This window comes from Brassica napus, chromosome C6 (assembly GCF_020379485.1).
Source record: "Brassica napus cultivar Da-Ae chromosome C6, Da-Ae, whole genome shotgun sequence".
In the NCBI taxonomy this organism is placed as follows: Eukaryota; Viridiplantae; Streptophyta; class Magnoliopsida; order Brassicales; family Brassicaceae; genus Brassica; species Brassica napus.
This window is the reverse complement of record NC_063449.1, coordinates 28,274,505-28,300,633: the sequence shown is the minus strand read 5'-3', so window position 1 is coordinate 28,300,633 and position 26,129 is coordinate 28,274,505. Positions and strand designations below refer to the sequence as shown.

Below are 26,129 nucleotides of genomic sequence, written 5' to 3'. Positions count from 1 at the left end.
AATTGTTATTATCATTGAATATCATTATTTTGACATAATTTGAGTTTTCGTTTATATCAAAACTTATCATATTTTAGGATAATTTTAATTTAAAATGTAATTTTTCATATTTTTCAAACAAATTGTAAAAATATTTTTTAAATATTTTGTTATAATTGTTAAAAAAATATTGAGTTGCATTTCAAATAAAAAGATAAAGATATTAAAAATATTCTAATTAAAATATGTAAAATTTAATATAGTTTTAAAGAAATGGTCAAAATAAAAAAAAATTACACATAAAATAATCATGATTTTAGTTAACTGGGCGGATCATTATTTATATGATATTGCACACGAAAGAAAAAATTTTGTTTTTAAAATTATCTAATTAACTCTATACTCATTTTTTTTATTTTTTATATGATATCACACATTCGTAAAAAAATAGATAGTTTAAGATGCAAAAAAAAATATTTATTTAATGAATATAATATGAACGAATATTACAAATACATCATTTAATAAAATAAATAATTAAAAACTGAAAATTTATATCCGCGCTCAGGGTCTAGTCACTATTATATAAGAAAACATGAATACAGTTTTTTTTTTAAACATGATAAAGAGTTAGCATAGTTGGTAAGACTTTTTGAATTTTTAATATGAGTAAAAATTATATCTTTTAATTTATGTTGGAAGAAGATCAATTTTCAAATAAGAGTTGGTTTTTTTGGTGTAAATGTTAAGAATAAGAGTTAATTTAACATGGTATAAATCTCAATTTTTAGGAATGATTAGACCCAAAAAAAAATTCAAGGAATGATACGAATTTACGGACTAAAACTGTCTAGTCATTAGAGAAACAAGCTATAGCCACATTGACTTACTTTACCCACGGCTCATGAATCAGATATTAATTCACTAAGATTAATGTATTTTGATGTAATAATTTAACAGTAGAGTCGTCCCTGTGCTCAATAATTAAGCAACTCATCACTGTCCCCTTAAAAATCAAGTGGTAGGTAGTGGACTTTGATGAAGATTTGCTGTATTGTTTTATTGGTCTTGGTTTGTGATTAAATCATGGTTGTAATCACAAAACTTCCTAATCTTTATCCTATCATTTGAAAGAAAATTGGTCCCCCTGAAAAACCGTAAAAATTTGGTGGTGGTCTTAAACCGTCGCTTAGTCTGCTTGTCCTCTAGATATTTAGGGCGAAACATAACACTGCACTTTGGTGAAGCTACTCTAGTAAGCATTTGAAGCTGGGTTGACACTTTCACATCTTGTTCAAAAGGTGAATCATTGCACACAAAAAAAGAGAGAGTTAATTCAGGATTTAGCATTGTCTCTAAAAAGTGCTTGATGTGCTCTACACGGTTCTCGATGTTGTCATCATTGATATATATATCTTTAGCATCTTCACACGACTTGAACATGACAGGCAACTAGGAACGTCTTTCTACTCGCAAGATCTGCATAAACACACGTCTCCACATCTGTTCATAGCTTTGTGGTTGAGTCCCTGAAGCAGAAGAGGAAATGTTTTATATATAGGCTTAACAATTGTGTCTTCGCTATAAGATACTTTGAAGGATTTGTTTCATACGAGAGTTTCTAGATTTGGACAACTTTTCAGCAGCCCTGGTACTGATTCCCATTCAAGTTCTTGTTTTCTCTGCAGTATTTGGTACCTTTTTCCGATGTGAATGTTCTATAAGTTATATCGCAACTTGATTATATACACATCTCACTCGCAGGGAGAGAGAGAGAGAGAGGGAGGATGACAAATAGATTCGATTCATAGTACAACAACAAATCTGCTATGGCTAAAGGTTTAACATCCTAACAGCCAGACTCCGAGTTTAAGAAGAACCAAAGATCACAAAGTTCGAGAGAGGCAAAAAGGCTTCTCTATCATCAAAAATATATTTGGCTTCCTTAGATTAGATTGCATCATCAGTTACTCGCCCGATGTTTGAAACAGCCCTTCTGTTTTGTTTCTCCACAACCACGAAGAAACTCATGTGCCATCAGGTTTCCTTTTAATGAGTCTTCTCAGGTTTTGTAGCGTGGCTCTGTGAGTGACCAGGCCGTTTGCTAGACTCAGCTGATTCCTCTGTGGCCTCGACTATCTCCATACTCGCTGTTCTACTCTTTCTATTCCTCCGCTCCTGCAAAGATTTCGTTGGTATTGGACAACCATCAAATAATCACACTAATAAAGTATCAATGTTTCCCATCTAATACATACCTCACGAAAAGGGTTGTCATCTGATTCAAGCATCCGCACAACCTGGCTCATCTTGGGTCGTTTCTCTGACTCGGGATCTACACATCTCAGTGCAACAAGAAGTCCACGTTTCAGTGCACGTGTAGCCGGTTTAGGCTCAATCCTCTGATCAACAACTTCTTCAGCTCTTCCTGTACCAACCATCATCTTTAGCCATTCAACAAGATTCACCTAGCCAACGAGAACATATATATGTTTCAGCACCTAGTCAAGATTCCAAAAAAATGATTTTTTTTTATTAGTCTACCTCATTAACAGGACGTTCATAGTCAACTGGATCTCTTCCAGTTATAGCTTCCAGAAGCAGGACACCAAAGCTATAGACATCACTCTTCTCGTTTAACAGACCTGTGTTAGCATATTCAGGTGCTACATACCTGAACAACATACACATGACCTTTCATAACGCGAAGACAACAAACCATTCAATGCCAAAGAAGGGTAAGGATTGTAAGGCTTACCCAAATGTGCCCATCACTCTGGTATTGATGTGACTCTCACCCGAGTCTAAGAGCTTGGCTAACCCAAAATCTGAAAGCTTTGCATTGAAGTCATTATCAATCAGGATATTGCTTGCTTTTATGTCTCTGTGGATTACTTTCGGTTCTATTGCTTCATGCAAATATGCAAGCCTGTGGATTGTAACATTAGAGCAAATGTCAAAATTTTATTTAAATATCAACTCAAAGGTCCTACAATAATCAATATTTTTAACAACTTACGCTTGTGCAGTACCGATAAGGATCTTCATGCGTGCCTCCCAAGTGAGAGTGCTATGTTTCCCCATGTCTCCATGTAGCCATTGTTCTAAGTTACCACTATTCACATACTCATAAACAAGCATCCTGCATTACACCCAAACAGAAGTCAATTCATGGGACTAGTTTCTACGTGAGATTACTGATGAGACAAGTGAGAATCACCTATGAACACCCTCAATGCAATATCCTAGAAGCCTTACAAGATTCTTGTGCCGTACATGACCAATAGCCTCAACTTCAACCCGGAACTCCTTCTCAGCCTGTCCCCTAGAGACAAAAAGATTGTGAAAGGGTTACTAAGAGAGTAACAAGGACAAAGTTCACAGGGTTAAAAACTTACAGGTTGTTCAGAAGCTTCTTTACAGCAACAACATTACCGTTGATGAGTCTACCTTTATAAACTACTCCATAACCACCCTCACCGATCACATTCTCAGCAGCAAAACGATTGGTGGCTAGCTGAAGATCCCTAAGAGTAAACCAGTGTCCCCAACCAAGATGAGATATTTCCGGCAAACCAACCAAAGGAGATGCTGTTACAAGCCCTCCCTGCGAAAGGGAAGCTTGTCTCCAAGCGGCTCCAAAGCTTCCTTCTTCGCCGGAGTGAGAACTACAAGCTCTCTCATGATGATGCACAGAGCTACTCTGGCTTACACTATCATTATCACTAGACTTGGTTCTCCCCAAGTAAGACATCATCTTCCCTGAGTTTCTATCACTCGGTTTATCAGCAACTGTAATAGATAAATTATCATTGTGGTTTTGAAACCCAACTCTATCATCAACCCTGATATCTTTCGCCATGCCTGGTATTTGACTGAAAGGTAACATCTTGTGAGATGGTCTCCGTGATTTTCGCCGGGATGCAATCCATATAGATAAGATACATAGAACCAAAGCTAGGAATGTGCCAACTATCAAACAAACCAACACCCACAGTTTCACATCCGTCAAACCAAACACAGAGATCTTCTTGGACATCTCAGCGCTCAAAGGATTCTCAGATGACATCTTTGGTCCCTTTTCTCACAAACTCCCACCTGCAAAACAAGAAAAGGGCACACCTAATTTAAAACATCTGCATACATCAAGAAGACTCATAAAGACATCTCTAACTATCACAACTCGTACAAGCAAACGAGAAGTAACTTCTTTTGTTTCTTTCCAACGTAGTCTGAAAGCTAAGATTCATGAACAATTGAAAGAATCTAATAATGGCAAGTAAAGCTGTTGCTGACTCACGAAAGTCTGTATAAACACTTCAAAGTGCACACGCAATTTCAGGCAATTAACTGCGGCATATCAACAAACAGTTTATATGCATTAAATTTCAAACATATGGAGAAAAGAATCACTTACGATTGAAGCAAGATACATTATGCAGAGGAATCAAACCCAAAAGGGAATCTTTTTCTTTTACCTTACAATGTAGCGTCTAAACCCTCTTGCCCTTTCGAGTAATCATCTGCTTAGAGCGGAAGAAAACGGAGAAAAAGGATAAAGGTTGCGCCTTTCTTTGATTTTGAAGCAAGCCCAAAGAAGAAAACTTGAAGTAAAGAAGATGGCGCAGATTAGCAATAGGGCTGATGATGAAATTGGAATTGGCGTTTCTCTTAAGCTTTGAGCTTTTGAGTCCACTCAAATAAACCCAGAAAGTAAAAACTCGATTTAGCTAAATTAGAAGAAAGATAGAAACTTTATTGAGTATATATAAGATACATAGGATGAATGTAAGGAGTGAAATGAGAGATAGGGTTTGTAGATTAGTAGGATTTAGTGAGAGGGTTAAAAAAGAAGTTGGGTGAGAGAGATTGTTGGTGAGTCTCTTCTTAAAGCTGGAAAGAAAGCTTTGATTTTTGCTTTTGCAATTTGAAGAAACAAAACAAGAAAAAGAAAAGAGAGATAGAGAGAGATAGAGAGAGCAGTGTGAAGGGAAAGCAAAGAAAATGATCTTTGACAACTGTGATCATTTATAACTGAATGAACAAAATTTGTTTATTAAAAATATTTTTATAAATGGTAATAAAATAAATAAAAAGGAGAAACCCATAATTGAATAGAATAAAAAAACATTTGTTCAGGCTTTGGAATTTTAGATCCTTAAATTGAATGATTTCTTGTTTAACTTCAAATTTCAAAACAATTGATTTTTGTATACTTTTTATATAGTGAATGTTAGAAATTTAGTGTACTAAAAGTCTAAAACACTAAAAAAAAAGAGTCTAAAATTTAATACGTTTAGGTCTGATTTTATGAACTTATGACTCCAGTGAAAAAGTTTAAAAATGAAGAAAACAAACTCTATAACCACATTCTATGCTTTATGAATTTTTTTATATAGAATTGCTTATCTATGTATCCTCCGATCCCATTTAATCCGAGTATGCATTCACATTATTAGTATTTTGTTTTTATCTCTTATACAATAAAGTGTTTGTCACATGCAAGAAAAAGCCAAATGATAAAGAAAATTGAAGTTTCATCATATGTCACAAGCACATTCAATTGGTGTATCTTGAAATAACTAGAAATATATAATATTATAATCAATCATCCAAAACACAAGTCGGAAAGAATTAACGAGTTTTCATGATGTGCATTCAAGAATGTAAGGTTCAATTCACTGTTTTTTCATAAGGCTTTACACCGCAATTATTGTAAAAAAAAACTAATGAAGACCAGAAGAAATCAATATTGCTATATTATTAAAGAAAATATGTCAAAATCATGGTGATAAGGACAACACATGAATGATGGTGATGAGAGTGAGGTGTCCAAGTCCAACGAAACCCTATTATAGACAGCTATTGAACTATCATAAACGACACCGTTTTGTTGAGAAAAACATAGACAGTAACACCGTATGTTTTTGAGCTACTTGTAGGAAGAAGCTGCTTTGTCTTTCCGACCAGCGAGGATCATAGAGATCTGAAGGCCTCTGCTAAAAGCTTGGTTGAAAAGAAGACGAGCTTGGAACTCAGAAACAATAGGGAACCAAGACAGAACAGCTATTGGTGCAAAGATGACAAGTCCCATTATCTTCTCATAAGCTCTTCCCAGCTCCTTCACCGAGTCCCAAATCCCCAAAGCTTTGATAGGTGACCTCAGTACTTGCCCAATCTTAGATAAATAAATAAAAACAACAGTTATTATAACCAAGAACATGACGCTTATAAGTGTTGGTATTATAATATCTGAACTAGGGGTTTGATGAATCATTTACCAGAAGAATGGCCCAACCAGTTGGAAGAAAAGCAAGAATGGAAGCAGAGAGATCAGTGAGAGTGAGTTCACACACAACAAACAACACTGTCATGACTGACAAGAATCCTAGGAAGAGAAGTGCCTTAAGAATCCTGAACATTAGCTGAAAATCTGTTCCAAATTTTCTTCTTCCCATAGATACCATCTGAGGATCAAAGTAGAGTGAGTTAAGTTAAGCATAAGCATTGAGATTAATGACTACATCATATAGTTAACTAAACAAGGAAGGATATTTGAAACCTTAAGAACAAGTAATGATGTGAGCAAAACCACCCAAGAGAGTCCATAAACCTATAACAAAAGAGGATGAGATTATTAGATCATTGACCAAACTGAAAGATGCAAAAGACAAATGATCATGAACTCTTTTATTACCAAAAAGCTTTTGCTGTTCTGAGAGATATTGAGCTGGTAAACAATCCCATACTGATAAATGAAGAAGCGAAGAGCAAGTGTGATCTCCAAGATCCTCCCTCTAATATTAGTATGTTTGAGATATTCTTGCTCTACACTCCACCAAGATTCCCAGCTTTTATCAACTGGGATACCTATACCACCACGATCATCCAACCATCGTTTCCAATCAGTCCAATCATCAACCGTCTTTTGCCACTCAAACCCTGAAGGATTGAATATGAACGGCGCAAACAACCAAGAGCCAACCATGAACCACATGGAGACTGTTATGTACAGATAAAGGTTTGAACTCCGGTATGAGTGGCCATAGACTTGATAAACTATCAGCAACAGAAGCAGCTCTAGTCCCTTCACAAAGTGACTTCTCGAGTATAACCTGTAGTTCTCAGCAAACTTGGCGTGGAAGACAACAAAGCCACGTCCCGTTGGTCTGTATTTGGACCCGCCGTGTAAGATTGTTCTCCCGTAGTAATGTGACTTTGTCCCAAGCTGGAACGTGAAGAACACGGAAGCTAGTTGCAGCTGCATTATGAAGAAATCGACAATAGCCGAGCGGAAACCTTCCTCCAGACCAATCTCCATTACCATAGGCAAAACCATCAAGAACCCTAGCTGAAATATTGACTGTGTAGCCAGAGCTTGCTCAAGAGCAGCTAGCTGATTCGGAGTTGCGAGCCTTAAGATCTCTTTCTCTGCTCCACTCATAACCATGTACATACGTCCATACAAGAATGCATAAACCGTGATCACCGTGAGCTGAAAACAAACACAAAACTTAGACCTAAAAGGTTTACTTGAGGAGGAAGAAAGATATTAACTTGTGGGAGCATACCATGCTACTGAAGTAGAATCCAATGGTCGTGAAATAGAATGAGAGCATCCTGTAAAAGTCGAACCTATGCCCTAAACGGTAAACATCACGACTTAGTGTTTGCTCACCATTCCCATTTGCTACTTTAGCTTCAAAAATGGAGATAGGGTTCAACCCCACATCTCGTCCCTTTCCAACTTGAATGTACTCATGATGTGTAACGTATCCACCACGTAAAGTTGAGTTGAACCCTACATGCATTGATAAAATCAGCATCTATAGCTTAATGATTAAAACATTTAGAGAACAAAGATGCATGTTACCTCCAAAGATATCTTCACTCAAGTTTATCACTTTAGAAGCCTTGCTCACACCACCTCTTGTTATGTGAAAGATTCTGTCGAATATGTCAGGATGGCCATAATGGAAACGGACCCTGCACCGATAAAAGGAACAATGAGTTAATCATGAAAGATAGTCTTGGGAATATTATCAGAAACCAAAAATCCGAACCGAATAAGCCAAAACCAAAACCGAACCGAAACTTACAAAAACCCCAATGGTTCCTATTTCTCTAAACAAGAAAACAAAAATCAAAGAACAAAAAACCGAATAGATACCCAATATACTAACTATATAACTAAAATATAATTTATAAACAAAAATTATTATTAAAAAGAATACAAATACCTGAATTTTTTTTTTGATTTAACTCGGGTTCTTGGTTTTTGTCGGTTTTTATGTTTAAGCCCTAATCAAATCTGAATTATATGGTAATCTGATTCCGTTTCGGGTTACATAAAAAATAGAAAACCGACCCGAACCCAAGCTGAAATCTTAAAATGCAAGCATAGTTCTTTCTCTGAATGAGACTCCACTCATTCTTGATTTAACCATTGTGTCATAAACGAACATACCTCAGAGGATTTGCCAAGATTCTTTGGCCAATAGTCACGAAGCTACTCTCTTGATTGGACATGAACCAAGCTAATGAAGAAACACTATACCAAGAAAGGGAGAAACATAAGAATACAACAGGATTAGGCATGTTTTACAAACTGATATATCTTGCAAGGCGGGTGTACCTTCCGGTAAATATATGTTCTCTGAGACCCAAAATGGTTGGCTTGCGTCTACCAACACGCTCCTTTTTAAACTCCTCCAACACATTTCTTAGTTTGAAAGCTTCTTCAAAATAGTTGTCCTGCATAGAGACACTAAACATGAGGATACAATACTTAAATCTACTGTTATTGAGAATGAAGAAGAGTTACATACTTGATTCATATCTATAGTTTGCAGCGCTTCACCACGTGTGAATATGATGGCATGGTTTTGATTCTCAGGCTTTCCTTCGCCAATTTCAGCTGGTGGACCAGGAAGCTTGATACGGTAGATTTCCTAAAGATGGAACACGTTAAGAAGAATGGCATATGTATACTCTATAGTTTCTTATACGATGCAAGTTTCTTGTACCTCATCAAACTTAGCACCTCCTTTGAGAAGAACAGAGTAAAAGACCTTAGGAGATTTAGCATCTGCTGTCTCTTCCCTCTCATCAACATAAGCAACCCGTAATGATGGATATCTAGAAAAAAATTGACATGGTTAGAGAACAAAGATCAAGCGATAACTTTCATTGAAATGTAACTAAACTCATCATACTTCAGCATGAGCTGCAGAATGTTTGTGTAGCAGCTCCTGTTGTGTATATCACCAGACTTTTTCTGGTTCCCATAAACCTGACAAGAGACAACATAAGTGAACTTGAGATCTGCAAGAGCTTTAGCACGTTCCAGGAAAGCCTTCTGATGCTCATCATTGGATGCCATGGCCTGATGTAGACTGAACTTGGCTGCAAGAAGTAACAAAAAAATAGTAAGTTGAAGAATCTCATGTTTTGCTTCTAAATTAGTAAACCACAAACCGTTTTCCCCTGCAACTTCCTGGTAGCATTGAAGCTCCAGAGCCTGCCTATAGTACATCATACCCCTAACTGGCAAAAGTGATCAAAGAGACAAAGATTAATATATGCATATAGTCAAAGTAATACAAGAACAATATGATTTACATTTTGATCCTTTGTACCTGTTCTAGCTAGTGTTTGACCTCTGTAAGATACCCACTCTCTAAGGAACTCTGACTTGTCTTTCTCAAGAAGCTTAGGATCATTTAGCCGATCCAAAAAGTTGGTCCACTCATCTATTTCATGTAAGATCAACTCAGTAAAACTTGAATTTGTGTAAAAATAAACATTGCTGGTTTTGTCAAGAATCAAGAACTGATGTACCAGGATAAATCTTTTGTAGGTAAAACAGTATTGAGATCCCATCTTCATTCTCCTTGTTAAGCTCTTCCTCTGAATATAGAACATCTTCTTTATAGTAAGGAGTTAAAACACTGAACATGAACAAAAAAAAAATGTGTATAATTCAGATAAATAAAGAAAAAATATAACACCTTTTAAAAAGACAGTCCATAACAGATTTGTAGTTCACCTGAACGAGAGCATATCTCGTATTCTTGGAGCATTAGGCATATTCATGAAAAGAGAATTAGCAAAGAATGTGATACGGCGACGAGCTTCCAAGTTTTGAGGAACATTTATTGCAGATTCTTTGACAGACAAGAGCAAATGAAGCCGAACAACCTACAAAGAAGCAGTCAGGTATCATGTTAGATGTTGCTGTTACACCAAAAAACATTCACATGATGATTATTAGTATGCTCATTGAATGTTACCTTCTCCCTCCAACGTTTGTCCTGTATGAGATGAATATTAATCTTCTCAAACCTCTGTTCCTTTTTTTCATTCTTGATGTCAGGAGAATGAATACGAGCCTTTTCAACAATTCTACAACAAGACCAAACAAGAGGACGTCATACACTATACTTCTGATGTCACAATGCATATTTCTATCTATCTGATGATATACTTACTCATGACCATTAACCAAGAGATCTTGAGTGATGATTTCAATAACATCCTGGAAGACATTAATTAACTGAGACTTGTAAGTCCCCTCGTCTTCATAGTCACTTAACTGTTTACAGAACATAAACATGAGAACAGTTCCAAAGCATGCATTAGTTACATGTGTAAAGGTCTAAAATGTAGTGAATGAGTGAACTACATATTCTAAACAGTACCAAGATGCTTAGAAACTTCTCCAACTTATCACTAAGGAGTGTTAATCCACTCATCCTGAAATCATATATGAATCTCTGCTTCTGTATGCTCATGTCCACTTCTGAAAATACTTGATTCATCACCCTGATTCAAAGAGGTAAACATGTGAAGTCATGAAGGTAGGGCACAAGATTGCATAAGATGATTAGGGTGAAACCGGTTTGGTTTTACCTTCTATCCGCGTTATCTTCAAGTAGAGCGGAGATGATCTTCTTCAATGTTTCATAGCTCTCAGTAACAGCATAATGCATGTAGTTATCACTTGTAACCTTTCTAAATAGTTCAGCATCCTCTTTTCCCTTGAAATCTTTTGCCATTTTCACAGCAATGGGAATCTACATAGTTGAAGAGATATGAATGATCCTAACTGAAATAATCACTTATGCATCTTAAAAAAAGAGTTGATAACTCATGTATTTTTGATCAGTGAATCCTTGTTTGCTACTAAAGTGAAAACAATTAGTCTTCCACCAAGACCGATGATTTCTTACCTTACTAGCAAGCAAGAAAGGTGGCCATTGGATGACAGATACATCACCAGAAGAAGACGGTACGAGCAGCAAGTCTCTATCTCTGAGTTACAACATGAACAGGAAACGTTACATGACTTGCCTTCTTGATATACTGAACAAAAACAATACAGTGAAAAGAGTGTTTGCTCTAAAGAATAGAGTCTTAACCTGTCACTAATCTTATCCTCACGTCTCATAGAGATTATGAACTCGTTCCACACTTGGGAGAAGTTCGTGATTTTTTTCTGGTCCCCATAGTCATCCTATATTTTACATAGACCATTGATCAATGACAGACAAGAAAAACATATATAGATGTGATCCACCTTCTTACAAGTATAAAAGTACTTATATGTAAGTACAGTAAACTATATTTTAAGAAACTTAATACCGCATGTTTTCTGTTTGCATCTTCTGTTGGCATGAGGGTGCGGCTGAAGGCAATTGGTATTGACTCAAATCTAGACCGCAACATCCCAAGAGTCCGTATCTATGAAATACCAAACGTGACAAGAAGTAGATATAGTAATAGAATCAAAACAAGTAACTAAAGTTCCTTCAAGGGTACACTAGATTGCACAAAAGACATGATCACTTACTTCTCCCAAATGACTGAAGGCCCCATGTATGCCTCCAAACAGTGTGGAAAAAATAGCGTACCATATTTGAGCATCCATCAGGTAAACCTACTCAGAATATAACACATGTAAATAAGTAAGCTATATAAGTGTTTCAAATATATATATATATATATATATATATATATATATATATATGTTAGCTATATATACATATATAACAACATTTGTTTGTGTCTTGGGAGCTCTGTTAATCTCTACTTACCAGTACAATTGGAGCCCATACAGCAATAACCACTCCAACATTGTTATTTGCTATATAAAAATCATGAGTTAGTCAAACCAAGCGACATTGCTACAAGAAAAAGAGGATAACATGAAAACTTACCATGTGGGAAAAACTCATGCCACTGGTAGTTACGGATGTGCAAATTCATTATCATCTTTGTTGGTTTAATAAGAGGTAGTATCTGTTTGCAAGATATAATAATAGTACTCATCAATGCTTTAAAAAATATCACTGTAGGAAGGGTACAATGTGAAAGGAGGACATATTGAAGTAGAAAGAGACCATCATCTAAGAACTGTATAACCAAATAGAATATATATGTGTGTGTGTGTGTGTAATGTCTGGCCTAAAGAGTTGCTAGACATAGATATCAAGAAATGAAACCAAACTTTTATATAGAAAAAGCTCACATAGCAGAGATGAATTGATAGCTCTCATATGTATCTAGAGTAAATATAGGTTGAAGAGAGTAAGACAAAGGCAAAATCCAGACCTCCACATAATAGTTGAAAGAAAGCTTGCTGATCAGTAGCATAATCCAGAAGGAGGTATACCTGAGCATAAATAAGTTAGGCTACATGAGAACATGCTAGTAAAAGAGTTCAAAAACCTTTATGAAGTTAGATAATGATAGCAAAAAATGTTGTGATCACTCACTTGAAAAGAGAGAGCATGTCCTCATGCATACCTCTTCCAACGTATAGTTTTGGCTACAAATCATAAAGAAACAAAGATGACAAAATACAAAAAAAAAAACTGTATTCTTAAGAATCACAAGATGAATTTAAGACTTGCCTGAGACCACCACATGATAAGCTTGATAATTCTCATGTCTGAACACTCCATGACTCTCCTGAACGGTGGAATGAGGAACAAGAACGCAGATAGTATGTTTGGTAACACGTAGAATGAAACTGCATAGTTATAAAAAGACTTGTCCTTCCAATCTCCAGTCCAAGTGCTGAAGAACTTCACAACTCCACTTGGGCGTTGGACAGACTTTGAGTAAGCAATTGGGAGCAACACCGCCCACATAGCTGCTACAGCCAGTTTCAGAAGGTAACGCAGTATCTGAGACAATTTGAAATTCTTCCAGGCATTGAAAGTAAGGATGATATCCAATGCAGCTATACAATGCAAAAAGGACAAGGAACTCCATTAGAACATCAAATAAGAAAAACTCTTAATTGGGATACAAGAAACTACTATGGGAATCATCACAACCTTGTAAAAGAGTCAGATATGCTGAAGTAATGAAGATGGTTAACACTTTCTTGAAGATATCCTTGTCAAAAATTTCACCCAGAGATCCAGAACCATTCCATCCTACTATTACCATAGCCTACAAAAGACAAGAACAAGTCTGATCATTTGAAAAACAGTTTGTTTGTTTCCAGACAAATATCGACTCTTTTACATATAAAAACTAAGTATGACCTGAAAAGCCATGACAAAGAATATCCACATTCGATCAAAATCTCTGAAGAGGTTCCAGAATGTGCGGACTTCAACAAAGTTGGTCTTAGGCTTTCTCTTCCCGTAAGTGACTTGATTCAGCCTCTGCAATACATTAGACCTACAACGATTATGTTTCTGTAGTATCTTTGTGCTTTCTATCTTGAGCCATAGGGTAACTATATGTAGCTGTGTCTACATCAATATATCAAAAAAAACACGTGAAGAAAAATCACACAGCTTAAGAACAAAAATGAGATACCTCGTTCTGTGGAGTTGACTCATCAGAGTTTTGGAAAAAATCTGCATTAGGGTCCAGAGGCCATCCTATCTTGAAGCATTTTCTAGACCTTCAAATAAACAAAGGAAGCTGACAGTGAGAAACCACATCAACTAGGCATGTCTAGATAATAATTAAGCAACTCACCAAAAGTATTCATTCAGATCATCATAGTTTCTCCATTGTGAATGGCTTCCTGTGCCCCCCTTGTTCCTTCTTGCTTCCTTCTCAAGGTAAGTACAATCACTTTTAAAGTTCAAAAGACAATGTCTAGTTCCTAACAACATGAGTGGCATTGATATACTTACATTGCGTATGACTTGATAGATAGGAGTTATAACATTTCTCAGAAATGTTTCTTCATCAATTATTTCTCCTGTTTCATATGCCTCACCACTTACAGCTTCAACATTGCTAAACAGAATCCCATAGACATCATTTGCCATCTTAAGAACAATAGCAAAGAAAACAAAGAAGAAGAAAAAAAAGCATTTTAAACCATCCAGAATCTGAAGAAAGCTATCTAACATATGCATATCTAAATCAGAAAACTTACATGGTGAAAAATATAGCAGATACACTCAGGCATGAATCTAACATTTGAGGCTTCACCCCATATTAAAAGGTACAGAGAAATATAGATAAGCTGCAGCTGTTGTTCATCACAGTCTGGTGGAAACCTTTAGAGAACCAAGTTGAAGCATCCAACATCAGATAGTGTGACCAATTAAGATCATATAAAATATATTGGAACTTGTCACATAATCTTGATCACATACTTGAGATTAGGCTCACGGTGCAAATATTTACACCATGAGTAATAGTTTTTAAACGTTTTGTCCATCAACTCGGTGACTGTGCTTGATTTCAACTGCAAGAAAACTTCCCGCATTACTAACCATAAAGGGTAACAAGAAGATGTGTTAACACACCCTACAACAATGATCTCACCCCATCATATTCTTCATCAGTTCTGTTTCTAATATCAGCATTAGCAAGAAGCAATATGATGTGCTCCCTCTGATTCGCCACACTCCCTCTCTATTATAATCACCATATGAAAACACTACATGAGCTAGCAAATCATCATAACAACAATATATATGAGTTATACAAAATAAACACATTACCTGAAACCCAAACTCAGAAGCAAGCCATTCAAGTATGTCATTGAAACGTCTACTTCTAGCCTTGCGCATTTCATCAGGTGCATTAGATGGCAAATGAACTCTTCGTTTAGGAAGGTTGCGCACGTTACGAACCGCACTGAATGCAGCCTTGACCTATTTTGTCAGAGTACATATAACATGACCAAGTGTACATTACTAATCGAGTCTATGTATACAAACAAGACGCACCTCAGGAAGTTCCACAATAGCTGGTTTAGTCCCTACAGCATACAAAGGAAGAATGTTGTAGTGTTCATATCTATCCCTCTTCCTTTCAACTTCTTCCGCATATCTACGTGTCTAAACAATGAAACAATTGCATAAGAAAATGAGGCTTCACACAGAGGTATCTAGCCAAAGTATCATTACCTCATAATCCACTTTAGGAGAAGGTACAACAGTCTTCAGAACATCATACAACACGGAAGCGATTTGATAAAGCCTTGCCATCTCTTCTCTACAGTAAAGAAAAAAGACCAAGAACGTAAGACCAGGGGTTAATATAATATAACCAAGTTCAGCTTATAAATATTTTGCCTGCACTCACGGTTTTCTTGATGTTTCTCCTTCTTTGATATACTTCTCATAGAAGTTTTGGTAGTATGCCTGAATCTCTCTAGGATCGCTTTTTGCAAGCTGAGGCTTTGTTTCCTCTTCTTCCTTTATTAAAAAAATAAAATAAGACTAGTGTAAGCTAGTGGAGAAACCATTACATAAAGCAAGTATATGTGTATATATATGTATATACCTTCTCTAGCCTATGTAGAAGATAGGTCTTAAACTGGCGAACACCACGTCCACTTGATGTATCATCCATCCTATGAGCCTTCTCAAACGCATGGAAGCGACCTAACATAACATGAAACATAGTGTTACACAGAAACAAACCAAGAGGACTCATCATATCTTCTCAAGAGTGACTCATATAGAAACTGGCTGAAGCAAAACAAGAACTCTTCTTGTTATATATAGTAACAAACAGAATAAACATTAACATAAACATAACCACGAAGACTCATCATATCTTTTCAAAGAGTGGACTCACAGAGATAAGCAACTCGAGGATTATCCTTCTCGATTTCATTAGCAACACGAAGAATAGGAGCAATAGAAGCGAGAGAAGAAGGAACAAGCTCGCTATCCATGGCGCTTGCATCTTCGTTTGGTCTATCAATCATCATAGTGGTTGCACGAGAAGGAGCAGCCCTTCTGGACAGAGAGCGAGGCAACTCTGCGGTTCCGCTTGAACTAGCTTCCATGGCCAACCGTGAGTAAGAACAATCTGTGACTCTCTCCTCTCCAAACAACTCAAACTCAGAAACCTCTTGGTCAATCAAATCAAACAATGTCACTGAAAACAAAGTAAGAAGAGAGTATGATAATTGATCTCTCCTTTTGTAATCACTTTATAGAAAACACAAAGATAAAAGAGATCAATAAAGAAAAGAAAAAAGAGTTTCCTTACGAGAGATTGTTTAATTTTAAATATGTGTCTGCTTTTTTAGCTTTTTCCCTCGCTTTTTCTTTTACTTTTTTTTGTTTTCACTTGTTAGGTTTGATAAGAAGCTGTCTTGAATTCTTTTGCTTAGCGAGGAAGGTGACAGTGGAGGGAAGACAAAACAGGAATGACTTATGACAACAAAATTAAAATGTCATTTTTTTCTTTTTTCGTTTTATAAGAAAATTGCTATACGTAAACCAAAAAGCAGATCAATGAGACTGTTCCAATAAGTTACTAAGAAGTAAGAACATATGTGTATCCACAAGCCTCTCCACACATCATGCAACTAAAATATAAAGAAATCAAAGAAACATATATACAGAGATTCCTCCCATTCTATCTTTTATAAACACATTCTTGTCTTCCAAGGCCACGCAGATAGAGAGAAGAAAATGAGCTTGTTTCAACTTTAATTTCACTCCAGCACAACACCATATTCAGGCTATAGATCCAGTACGCAACTCCACGAGGTTTTTTTTCTCGGTAACAAGAGAAGAACATTAGATGATTTTCACTTCAGGGTATGGCTATGATGTTTCTTTTGGTTCATATTGGACTTGCCTTAGAAACCTGCAACACCGTGTCCAACCAAACACATGTGAACTGACCTCCCTAACTAAAACTATATTTATTTAATAAATGTGTTTGTTGGTTGTTTACTTTACCCTAAGTTTGGTGTTGGTTATGTTCGTAATTTTAGATGATGAAGAGAAGTGTGTACCTGATTTTTTGAAACGGTTGTGGAGGTCCACTGCTGAGGAGGCTGCCTTGGAACAGTATCGTAGTTGACATAAGTGATTCTTGTTTGTTCTTCTTGTCTACTCACAATGTTTTGAGGGGGTAACTCCCGCAACACCCATAAAACGAAAGCCAATGGTAAGGTCGAACCTGTCAAAAACCCAAGTTCTTATCAATAAATACTACATTTGAGGTCTTAAAAGACGGCAAAAAAGGATGATTTAATGGTGTTAATACTTTACCTATGAAATAGTATATGATCAGAAGAACCAAAGCATTGATGCCGTGTAACTTGTTTGGGTTCCAATGATAGAAGAGCTGAGGATCACAAGTTGCTTTTTTTTGGTTAAAGCATATTGACAAATGTTAGATCTATAGGTTTACAGATATGCTTTTGGTAATAATGTCTTACCGGAATGTGTGTGAGAAGAGCGATTAAAGAGCTCACGGAGAAACATACAACTGAGACGCCTGCTAAACCGGATACCTTATAGATGGTGAAAATATACTCTCAATGTTAAGGATGAGACGACTATCTGCAAGGAACCAAAACCTTGGGAAGCCAATAAGAATCATTAGTTACCTTTCGCATCTCTGATGAAACTTGTTCAGACCGGACCTTCCTTAGGTTAAAAAGCAGACGCATACCTAGAGAACATAAACGAGTTTGTGAATTTATGCTACTAGATCAAAGCCCAATAGTCATATTATGGCAATAAAAACTTGTTAATAACTGACATATTCGAAATGCTACACGAAAAAAGTGCAACAGCTATTAGGAATGAAGCAATCACTCACCATAGAAGCATAGTCCTCCTCCAGTGATTAGGAGTATTGAAGCGAAAATATCTACATACACCTACACGGTTAGACAAGAAGTGAGTTTATAAGAGGACCAAGAACATTTATGAATAGCAACGAGTGACTGTAGCACATTACCTCAGCCAATAATGAAGGATCAGCAGAATTATCTCCGGAAGCAATCCAGATAAGGATTGCAAATGATATCATTAAGATGAACACAAGAACAACCGCCTAGCAAAAACATAAGATACTTGTAAGGATCACAAAAATGGTTTGGCTAACAGAAAGCTATTACATACGGCGACAACAAACTTCTGTCGGGTGCCAACATGAATCCCATGGAAAGAGCAACACTTTCTGCGATCACTTGCACTGGAAGAACCTGGTTTACTCTTGCTTTTCTCGAGAAACACTTGCTGGATGCTACTTTCTTCATCATCGTCATCCTCTTCCTCTCCATTTCCCTGATGGCAAACATCTACCCTATAATATTAAAAAAAGTATCTCTGTCTTATCTGTAAACAAGTACTATAACATAACACGAGCAGGTTTTACTTAGAAAGCATTGACAATATATACGTACCAGAAAGAGAGAAGCAGGAGAAAGGTTGCAAGAAACAGAATCTTGGGAAACGCTGCAAGTACAATGCGATACATCAGGGACGGACTAAACATACACAAACCATAACAAGAGAATATAATTAATTTTACCCATAAGCAGAAAACCGAATGGGTTGGACCAATGATGCCACCTTGTGCAAGTTGCTATAACCGCAGCCACAAAATAAACAAGAGAACCTGCAAACAGACAGAGTAGAGCTCTTCTTATTCACAGTCTCTTTAAATTATCTCTGCTGAGGAATGTTCCGAGAGCTTACCAGTGTTTGAGGAGCCAATCATAAGATGAAGCACCTGCATATATCCATTGATGGATGTGTCAGATACATACAATGATAAGTAACAAGAACTATATCATTATAACATAAAGTAGAGCCAAGACTATACCTTTTGGCGTGTCCATCCAACTCGTTTATCCCGCCTGTGAAACCGACTTAACTGAAAGTGTAAGAAGTTGGCAGCCAAGATAAATCTTATAAGCCCCAAAACCAACAAAACAAGAGAGAATAAGACTCTTTTTCGTTACATAGGAACCAATGAATAATCTATTACACTCGTAAAGGTTTCTACTTTCTATAAATAATTCGTATCGGATTCAGATTCCCTGAATCAAATCTAAAGACACACTCCAGGTCGGTGAGTTCTTATTCAAAGAATTGACCTGAAACTTAAAAGGTCAGCCACAAGAACAGACACAGCTCTAAAGACTAATCCAATTCACTGAACCTCAACAAAAAGACGAAACCTTTGAAACCAACTTCACATAGAATCAGAAGAAGATAAGAACCTGAAGGAATGCGATGAGAGCGAGAGCGCCATCGATTAAAGCAAGACAGAGATTGACGGCGACGAAGCTCGGAGCGTAGCATTTGTCCGTCTTCGATTCGAAAAGCGTTCTTGTGATCGTCATCGCGAATCCTCCTTGAGATCAAAAGACCCGAGATTTCAGGTTTGTAGAGAGAGAGAGAGAGGGGATCAAAGAACACCGAGAGACAGACAGATGGTTGTAGGAGATGGGTTGGGTCTGGTCTGAAATATTATTATTTTAATACTATATCATTATATTTTCGGAAATTTAAATAAATTATACTTGATGACAAAAAATAAAAATAAAAATAAATTATACTTTGTTCAAAAGAAATCAATTTATATTTGGACTCTTACTTTATCCATCTAATTTAAAATTGTTAATTTGTAAAGGGATTAGCTAATTTTTATTTTATTTTATAAAGATTATGTTTTAGGAAAATTTAAAAGGGCAATTCTCTCAAATAATCATTTTTAAGTTTTTGTCACAAAAATAGCACTCAAGAAAGAAAATGACCAAAATAGCCATTTTTTATTTTAAAAATTTTAATATTTATTTTTTATTTTTTTTAATTTGAAATCATATCCCAAAAACTCACCCCTTAACTTTAAACCCTAAGTCTCGATTAATTAACCTTTAATAAAAACACATTTTTATCTTTTAATAAAACTTATTTTGGTAATTTTCTTCATTGAAAGCTATTTTTATGACAAAAACTTAAAAAAAAATATCATAGGAAATTTCTCAATTTAATTTTAAAATACTGTTATATTGGAAAAATTTCAACAAAAAAAAAATCTGATTTATCCTAGTTTTAGTGCTTTCATACTCAACGGATCATTACTATAATATATTAGAATTTATACTTTTTCTACTAAACCAAAGCTTTATCCTAAAGTTGAGCGACTTGAGTCCTTATTCCATATTAGGACTAGCACAGGCCTTTGGTGATTGTAGAGGTCATCTCTGGTTCTTGTCTTCTCATAAATGTTAGACTATAGAGCTCGTGATAATGCACATACCAAGCAAGCAACAGTAACACACTTGTATTCAGAAATTGAGTGTTGAATCAGTACATTAGAGAGATATGAACTTTGTTCTACAGCAATATATTATTGAAAGAAAAGGAATATTATCCTAAAGAATGAAATAAATATTAAAGAGAAAAAGAATCTGTTCCTCCTTGTAGCTAACTTTCTGTGTGTACAGTTGCTTCAATGGACCTTGTATCTGCATAAATCGACAAGAAGGTTTATACATCTGCACACTTTGTAGGTGCAAATCCGAGTCTTGACCTCTTGGTATCATACAGTACATGAAAGTTCTGCTGCTGATAGTTTCCAATAATGGAAAACGCTGACTTTGGAGTTCCAAGAATCGCCAAGCAAACCAAATCCTCATTCAACCATATGTAAGAGTTCTCTGTGGGGAAGTTCCAAACAGCACCGTCTGCAAACTCAATCCCAAGCTCCGGAAGCTGAACGTTATCTACACCAGAGACGTTGAAACAAGGGTCTAAGACAGGGAAGTCTCTATACACAGGGTACTTCCCTTTCACTTCCTCAGCAATCTTGTTCTTGATGAGTTCATACGCAGGCTCAGCGAAGTAACTCAACGTTGTACCTGAATCAATGATGGTTCCTCCACCACCGTCTGATGAGATGTTCCATGTTTCTTCAGGTATGTTCGTCACGTGCCCCGCGACAAGTATGGACTTGATCTGTACGTAGTAGAATGTTTCCACGAGATTCTCTTTGGCAGCGACGAAAGAAGTGAAGTTCAGATTCGGGTGGCTTAGCAAGTCCTTGTCTTCACCGAATATCAGCTTGCTGCTAACGTTTGCGTCGCTGTTTCTATCGACAAGGCAGTAAGAGAAGGAGTGTCCATAAAGAGACTGAAGCTGAGACGAGAACGAAAGCGGCCCTCTTCCTAAACCAAGCAACCCTGCAGCACCGTGGAAGAGACCTCTGTTCCAATGACCACAACCAAACATCATGTTCTCAACGTTGTACAGCTCCGAGCTCCCTCCGTTGGTGGTGAGGTTAACGGTGAAAGTCTCGACGGCGAAGTCTCCGGTAGTGTTGGAGCTGTCTCCGTACCAGTAGTAATAAGGACACGGTTGGTTATCTGATTTGCAGGGCTTTGGAGGGTCGGGTGAAGAGACTAGGTTACATCTTGGGTCGTTGCAAGTTATGTTCTTGAAAGAGGTAGAAGTTGTTGGGTCGTAAAACGCACCGTTTTGTTGGAAGCAGTCGTAGCAAGGCAAGCATTGGATCCAGTTTAGGTCGCTTCCTGTGTCGAGGATCAAGGAGAAGTGTTTTGGTGGTGAACCGACCAACACGTCCATGAAGTACTCTCCTGAACCGAGAGACATACCGGACTCTAGTGTAGCCACGAGCTGACGAGGCTTCTCCTCCTTCACCGGAGAGGTGACAGCTTCCTTCTTCTTGTTCTTCTTGTTCTGTTTGTGAGGTTTGGAGACAGTGTTTTGGTTCTTCTTCTCCAAGACTCTTATGTGAAGCATCTGGATCCTTGTGAGATCTTTGATTTGGAGCTCAAGAACTGGATTTGTTTTTGTTGTCTTGTCTGTTTCTTGCTTGGTCGTTGCCTGTCGGCGCTTTAAGTGAAACTTCACCGTCTTGTTTTTGTTTTCTCTGGTCGTTTCCTTGGTGGGTTCTTTCTCCGGGGAAGAGAAACCGCAGTCGTCGCTTGTGGAAGAAGAAACAGAACCGAAGCGCATCGGATTCGGGAAGTCAAACCCGGAAAAGCCGGAGATGTTCTTCTTCTGCTCATTGTTCCCGGCGAGGGCTCTGGAGTCGCCGGAAAAGGCTGTGATGGAGAAGAAAACAAGACAAAGAATGAAACTTTGCTTGGACAACATTAAGTGAAATCTCCGACAACGAACAAGCTCGGAATGGCCGTGAAAGGAAAGTGAGAGAGAAAAAAGTGCAGATGCAAAAGTGGTATTCTTTTTGAAAAAAATAGAAACTTTTGGGGAGATTTGATATAGGTTGTGAGAAATTGATTCCGAAGAAGAACAGAAGAGAGGATGAGTTAAGAGTTAGAGAGAGGAAGAGCAAAGAACAGTAAGGATCTGGTGAAAGTCAGGATACTGAAAATAAAATAATAGTTGATAAATGTTGACCAAAGTCTTCTTCTTCTTCACGCGGTTTCATACTTAAGACCAAACATGGAAGAGAATGAAGAACGGTAGTAAAACAATTGCAATGAAGTGAGATTGTGTAATGGTTTTACAGATAAACATTTTCATTGTTTTTTTTTGTTTAAACATCTTCTCTCTAACTTGTTTTTGTAATACTATACAAAACTCAAATCATAATAATAAAATAGTCTGAGAAAGAACACCTAAACCCACTAGAATTATATTCTATTTTATTCGTCACTAAACAGAATTTGATTGGGGGATATTAGTACATCATTCAAAATCTTTACCTACTAATAAAAAATGCTAAAATCAAAAAGTAGAGCTTTGAAATTTCATATTAGTAACAAATCTGTTGAAAAATACTAGTTTGACCGCCAAACCAAACAATTAGATTATTTTTGCGAAGAAAAAGTCGTTAGTCGCTACATATCAACTACTATTGATCTACTACCTTTTTTGTGATGCATGTTAAAATAAAATAGACCTCGTGAGACTATAATATAGTTAGCAAATAACGCATTATGGACTCTTAAGTGTGGTTTAAACTGATTATAGTATCAATCAAAGACGTTAAAGTTGACCGGTGATAACTTACAACCATACTATTCAATCAGAGATCAATTTTAAATTAAGTCGAGTTTTGTGTAGGTAACGACTTGACTGCAAGAGACGAGTCCTTTACGTTCTCTCTGAAGCTCTTTGACTTTGACCAACCAAATAAATGTCTACTTACAATAATTTATATATTTACTGAACCAAAAATAAATTGAAAACAAAAATTACCCTAGTATCAAAACAAATCATGAACATAAGCCAAAGTTTGAGATGATAATCACGATAATATTATAGAGTAAGAGAATCACTCAACACAAAAAAAAAAACGTTACTAGCTTTCTAATTCGGCTAATTAGCACTGATCACAACTTACATCTAATAACCATCATAAAATACATTTAGCATCGCAAGAAACGTACGAAGATAGAAGTTGACCGGAGAAAAGTTTGATACTTTTCATTGTAAACACTATTCCAAGTCAATACAAACAAATATAACAAAAAACAGAACAAAATAATTTGATTTTGACTTTCATCAAGTTTTCATTGGACGAAAAAAACATTCTACTTTTATTATTATTTGTTTCTCATGAAAATATCTTGCAGAAAATTAATTTATAAAATACTAACATTCTGAATTCGTATGAAATCCAAGCATGTTTTATTTAAATTACACGCATGAATAAATAAAAATAGGAAAAGGTCAAACTCGTGAAAGAGTCAACTAATTTCATAAATCCAAGAATTCCAAAAAGACACAAAACTATTGAAATCCTTAGCTAAGTAGTACCTTTGAACTTTTGAGAAGAAACTTGTTATGGTTATGGACCTTCAGAACTGATCATCACAAGGTCGGCGGCGTAGCAGATCAGAGCGACGGGAAAAGCGGTGGTAGAAGCAAGAAAAAGCGAGCGGCGGAATTGAAATTCAGATTGAAAACTATAAAATAACGGAAGGACATCATGTTCCCCTCAGGTCGATTTGTTTCTTATCCACATACTTCTCTGCCGCTTCTAGCCTTTCAACCCTTCCACCCTCCGCCGCTAACCCGTCTACCTGCATCGCCGCCACCGCGCCTAAAGATTTCAGAACGGTTCTTATAGGACTAGGGTTTTTCGGCCCTTAAGACAAAGCCCAATAACATATCTTCAGAATGTAAAAGCTGCTACTACTAGTGTTTGGGCCTTTACTGAACATTTTTGTTTATGCAACTACAGACAATTAGTACCGAGGTGATTTTCTATGATTTTTTATTTACCTTTAAGGAACATAACTTTAAAATTTTCTACACCTAAAAAGATGAGACTTTAGAAAATACTATTGTTACAACTATTTTTGTATGTTTTTGCTGTAGCTTTAATTTTTTTTGTAACTTTAAAACCACGATAAAACATGATTGGTAGTATTTAAGATTATATATGAAAATTAAAGGTAAAGCCAATTTCTAACCAATCAACCATATTATGTTTTTATTTTGCGTCCCTTTGCAAGAAATTTAGCTCATTCGTTATTACAACGGATGATCAAAGAAATAGAGAAAATAAAAGACAAAGATCTTTTGGTCATTTTGATTCACAAGAATCCCCATTATGTTTGATATTTGACGTACCTTGTTTAAATTACATGTAGGCGGTGTAACAACCAATGGACATGTCGAGATTTGGGTCACCGTTGGGACATCAAAGTCAGCTGATGGGTAAAATAAGCTAACGTGGCAATTAGTTAAGATTACTACTGAGTACTGAGAGATGTCAAAATAAGCTAATCCTCTTAAACTCAGTTCAAGTTAAGCTAGGATCTTTCGCGAAGTAATTTAGCTCATTTAATATATGAGTTTTAATACGTAAATTTAAACTCAGATCATCTATATCATGAATTAAATATTAAATGAGTTAATTCGTAATCTAATATAAATAATAATAATAATAATAATAATAAAAAAGCAAAATTAAAATAACTGCTACAGTATTATTCATAATTTAAATATTAAAAGTTTCAAAACATTAATATTAAATATTAAATAAAACCACTTAAAATAAATTAAACTAAAGATAATTTAGATAATTTCTAAAACATGATAGTTTATGTTTTCTTTCTTCTAAAAAGTTATAAATAATTTTTAAAAGTATAAGTTCTATATTACTTATGTATGTTTCATATTTTAATTTTACAATATAAATGTGATTAAGATAGAAATTATCTTTTTAAAATATTTGGTTTTACATTTTAATTTTAGAAGATAAATATGATTAATATAAAAATTATCATTTTTTACATAAGAAAAGGTTATCCAGTATATATATGTGTATATATAAAATTGTAAATATAAAAATGACCAAGTTCATGAGCTAGCTCATGTTCATTATAGATCGTTCATATAACTTGTGATCTAATTTAAACTCGATCATTAAACTCATTTATTAAATGAGCCTAAAAATAGAGATCATGCTTATGAAAAATCGAGTGGGTTGAGTCAGCTCATGAGGTATAACTCATTTTGACACCCCTAACTCCTAGGGGTGTCAAAATAAGCTAGCTCGCTCAATTCAGATCAGCTCATAGTGAGCTCAGGTTTTCAATGAGCTAGCTCAACTCAACTCATTTATTATATAAGTTTTAATATGTAAACTCGAACTCATATCATCTAGATCATGAGTTAAATGAGCTGACTCGCGATATAATATAATTAAAAATAATTATAATTATAAAATAAAAAATCGAAGAATTTTCATAATATAATTCAAAATATAAATATTAAAATTTTAAAACATTAATATTAAATACTAAATTAAGCAACACCTAAAATTAATTATTTTTTTTGTTTTACATTTTAATTTTAAAAATATATATGATATGATGTGTGGTATACATATTTTTACATGTTATATATATATATATATATATATATCTAAACTTTTTGGTTTTACATTTTAATTAT

General features: G+C 35.7%; 4 protein-coding genes across 7 annotated transcripts; all 4 read right to left on the bottom strand.

Annotated features, from left to right (window-relative positions):
* Positions 1–1,707: 1,707 nt before the first annotated feature.
* LOC106428224 (probable receptor-like protein kinase At2g42960) lies at positions 1,708–4,977 on the bottom strand. Of its 3 annotated transcripts, XM_048761772.1 has the most exons (9): positions 4,458–4,971; positions 4,280–4,329; positions 3,378–4,077; positions 3,200–3,304; positions 2,999–3,121; positions 2,738–2,908; positions 2,524–2,653; positions 2,238–2,447; positions 1,708–2,157 (listed from the first exon to the last, which is right to left on the bottom strand). In XM_048761772.1, exons 3-9 carry the CDS (start codon positions 4,046–4,048, stop codon positions 2,029–2,031), a joined length of 1,539 nt encoding a protein of 512 aa, XP_048617729.1. In that variant the 5' UTR covers positions 4,049–4,077; positions 4,280–4,329; positions 4,458–4,971; the 3' UTR covers positions 1,708–2,028. The 3 variants fall into 3 exon arrangements, 2 of the variants coding, with proteins under 2 accessions (XP_048617729.1, XP_013724431.2); XR_002659445.2 differs by lacking the exon at positions 4,280–4,329 and having other exon boundaries at positions 2,238–2,407; positions 4,458–4,966; XM_013868977.3 differs by lacking the exon at positions 4,280–4,329 and having other exon boundaries at positions 4,458–4,977.
* Positions 4,978–5,608: 631 nt separating this feature from the next.
* LOC106428221 (putative callose synthase 6) lies at positions 5,609–16,402 on the bottom strand. The gene is made up of 42 exons (XM_013868973.3): positions 16,048–16,402; positions 15,751–15,851; positions 15,550–15,662; positions 15,372–15,459; positions 15,192–15,302; positions 14,964–15,116; positions 14,785–14,874; positions 14,613–14,704; positions 14,390–14,513; positions 14,142–14,279; positions 13,981–14,057; positions 13,816–13,903; positions 13,536–13,658; positions 13,323–13,440; positions 12,894–13,225; positions 12,756–12,808; positions 12,592–12,652; positions 12,198–12,279; positions 12,075–12,124; positions 11,831–11,917; positions 11,623–11,721; positions 11,400–11,494; positions 11,211–11,292; positions 10,891–11,054; positions 10,680–10,803; positions 10,470–10,573; positions 10,272–10,383; positions 10,028–10,179; positions 9,820–9,929; positions 9,618–9,731; positions 9,457–9,525; positions 9,195–9,384; positions 9,006–9,117; positions 8,808–8,930; positions 8,615–8,733; positions 8,447–8,530; positions 7,853–7,965; positions 7,551–7,780; positions 6,677–7,474; positions 6,542–6,592; positions 6,261–6,446; positions 5,609–6,157 (listed from the first exon to the last, which is right to left on the bottom strand). The coding sequence occupies exons 1-42, from the start codon at positions 16,259–16,261 to the stop codon at positions 5,912–5,914; spliced, it is 5,772 nt and encodes a 1,923-aa protein (XP_013724427.2). The 5' UTR covers positions 16,262–16,402; the 3' UTR covers positions 5,609–5,911.
* Positions 16,403–16,708: 306 nt separating this feature from the next.
* LOC106428233 (tobamovirus multiplication protein 1) lies at positions 16,709–19,699 on the bottom strand. 2 transcript variants are annotated; one of them, XM_013868988.3, is made up of 13 exons: positions 19,451–19,699; positions 19,051–19,101; positions 18,924–18,957; positions 18,757–18,843; positions 18,629–18,680; positions 18,345–18,528; positions 18,181–18,276; positions 18,040–18,100; positions 17,825–17,889; positions 17,654–17,728; positions 17,484–17,559; positions 17,225–17,391; positions 16,709–17,073 (listed from the first exon to the last, which is right to left on the bottom strand). In XM_013868988.3, the coding sequence occupies exons 1-13, from the start codon at positions 19,571–19,573 to the stop codon at positions 17,050–17,052; spliced, it is 1,095 nt and encodes a 364-aa protein (XP_013724442.1). In that variant the 5' UTR covers positions 19,574–19,699; the 3' UTR covers positions 16,709–17,049. The 2 variants fall into 2 exon arrangements, with proteins under 2 accessions (XP_013724442.1, XP_022561006.1); XM_022705285.2 differs by having other exon boundaries at positions 19,051–19,135; positions 19,451–19,692.
* Positions 19,700–20,497: 798 nt separating this feature from the next.
* LOC106428234 (aspartyl protease family protein 2) lies at positions 20,498–24,411 on the bottom strand. Its single transcript, XM_048761771.1, has one exon. The coding sequence runs from the start codon at positions 22,350–22,352 to the stop codon at positions 20,724–20,726; it is 1,629 nt and encodes a 542-aa protein (XP_048617728.1). The 5' UTR covers positions 22,353–24,411; the 3' UTR covers positions 20,498–20,723.
* Positions 24,412–26,129: the final 1,718 nt, after the last annotated feature.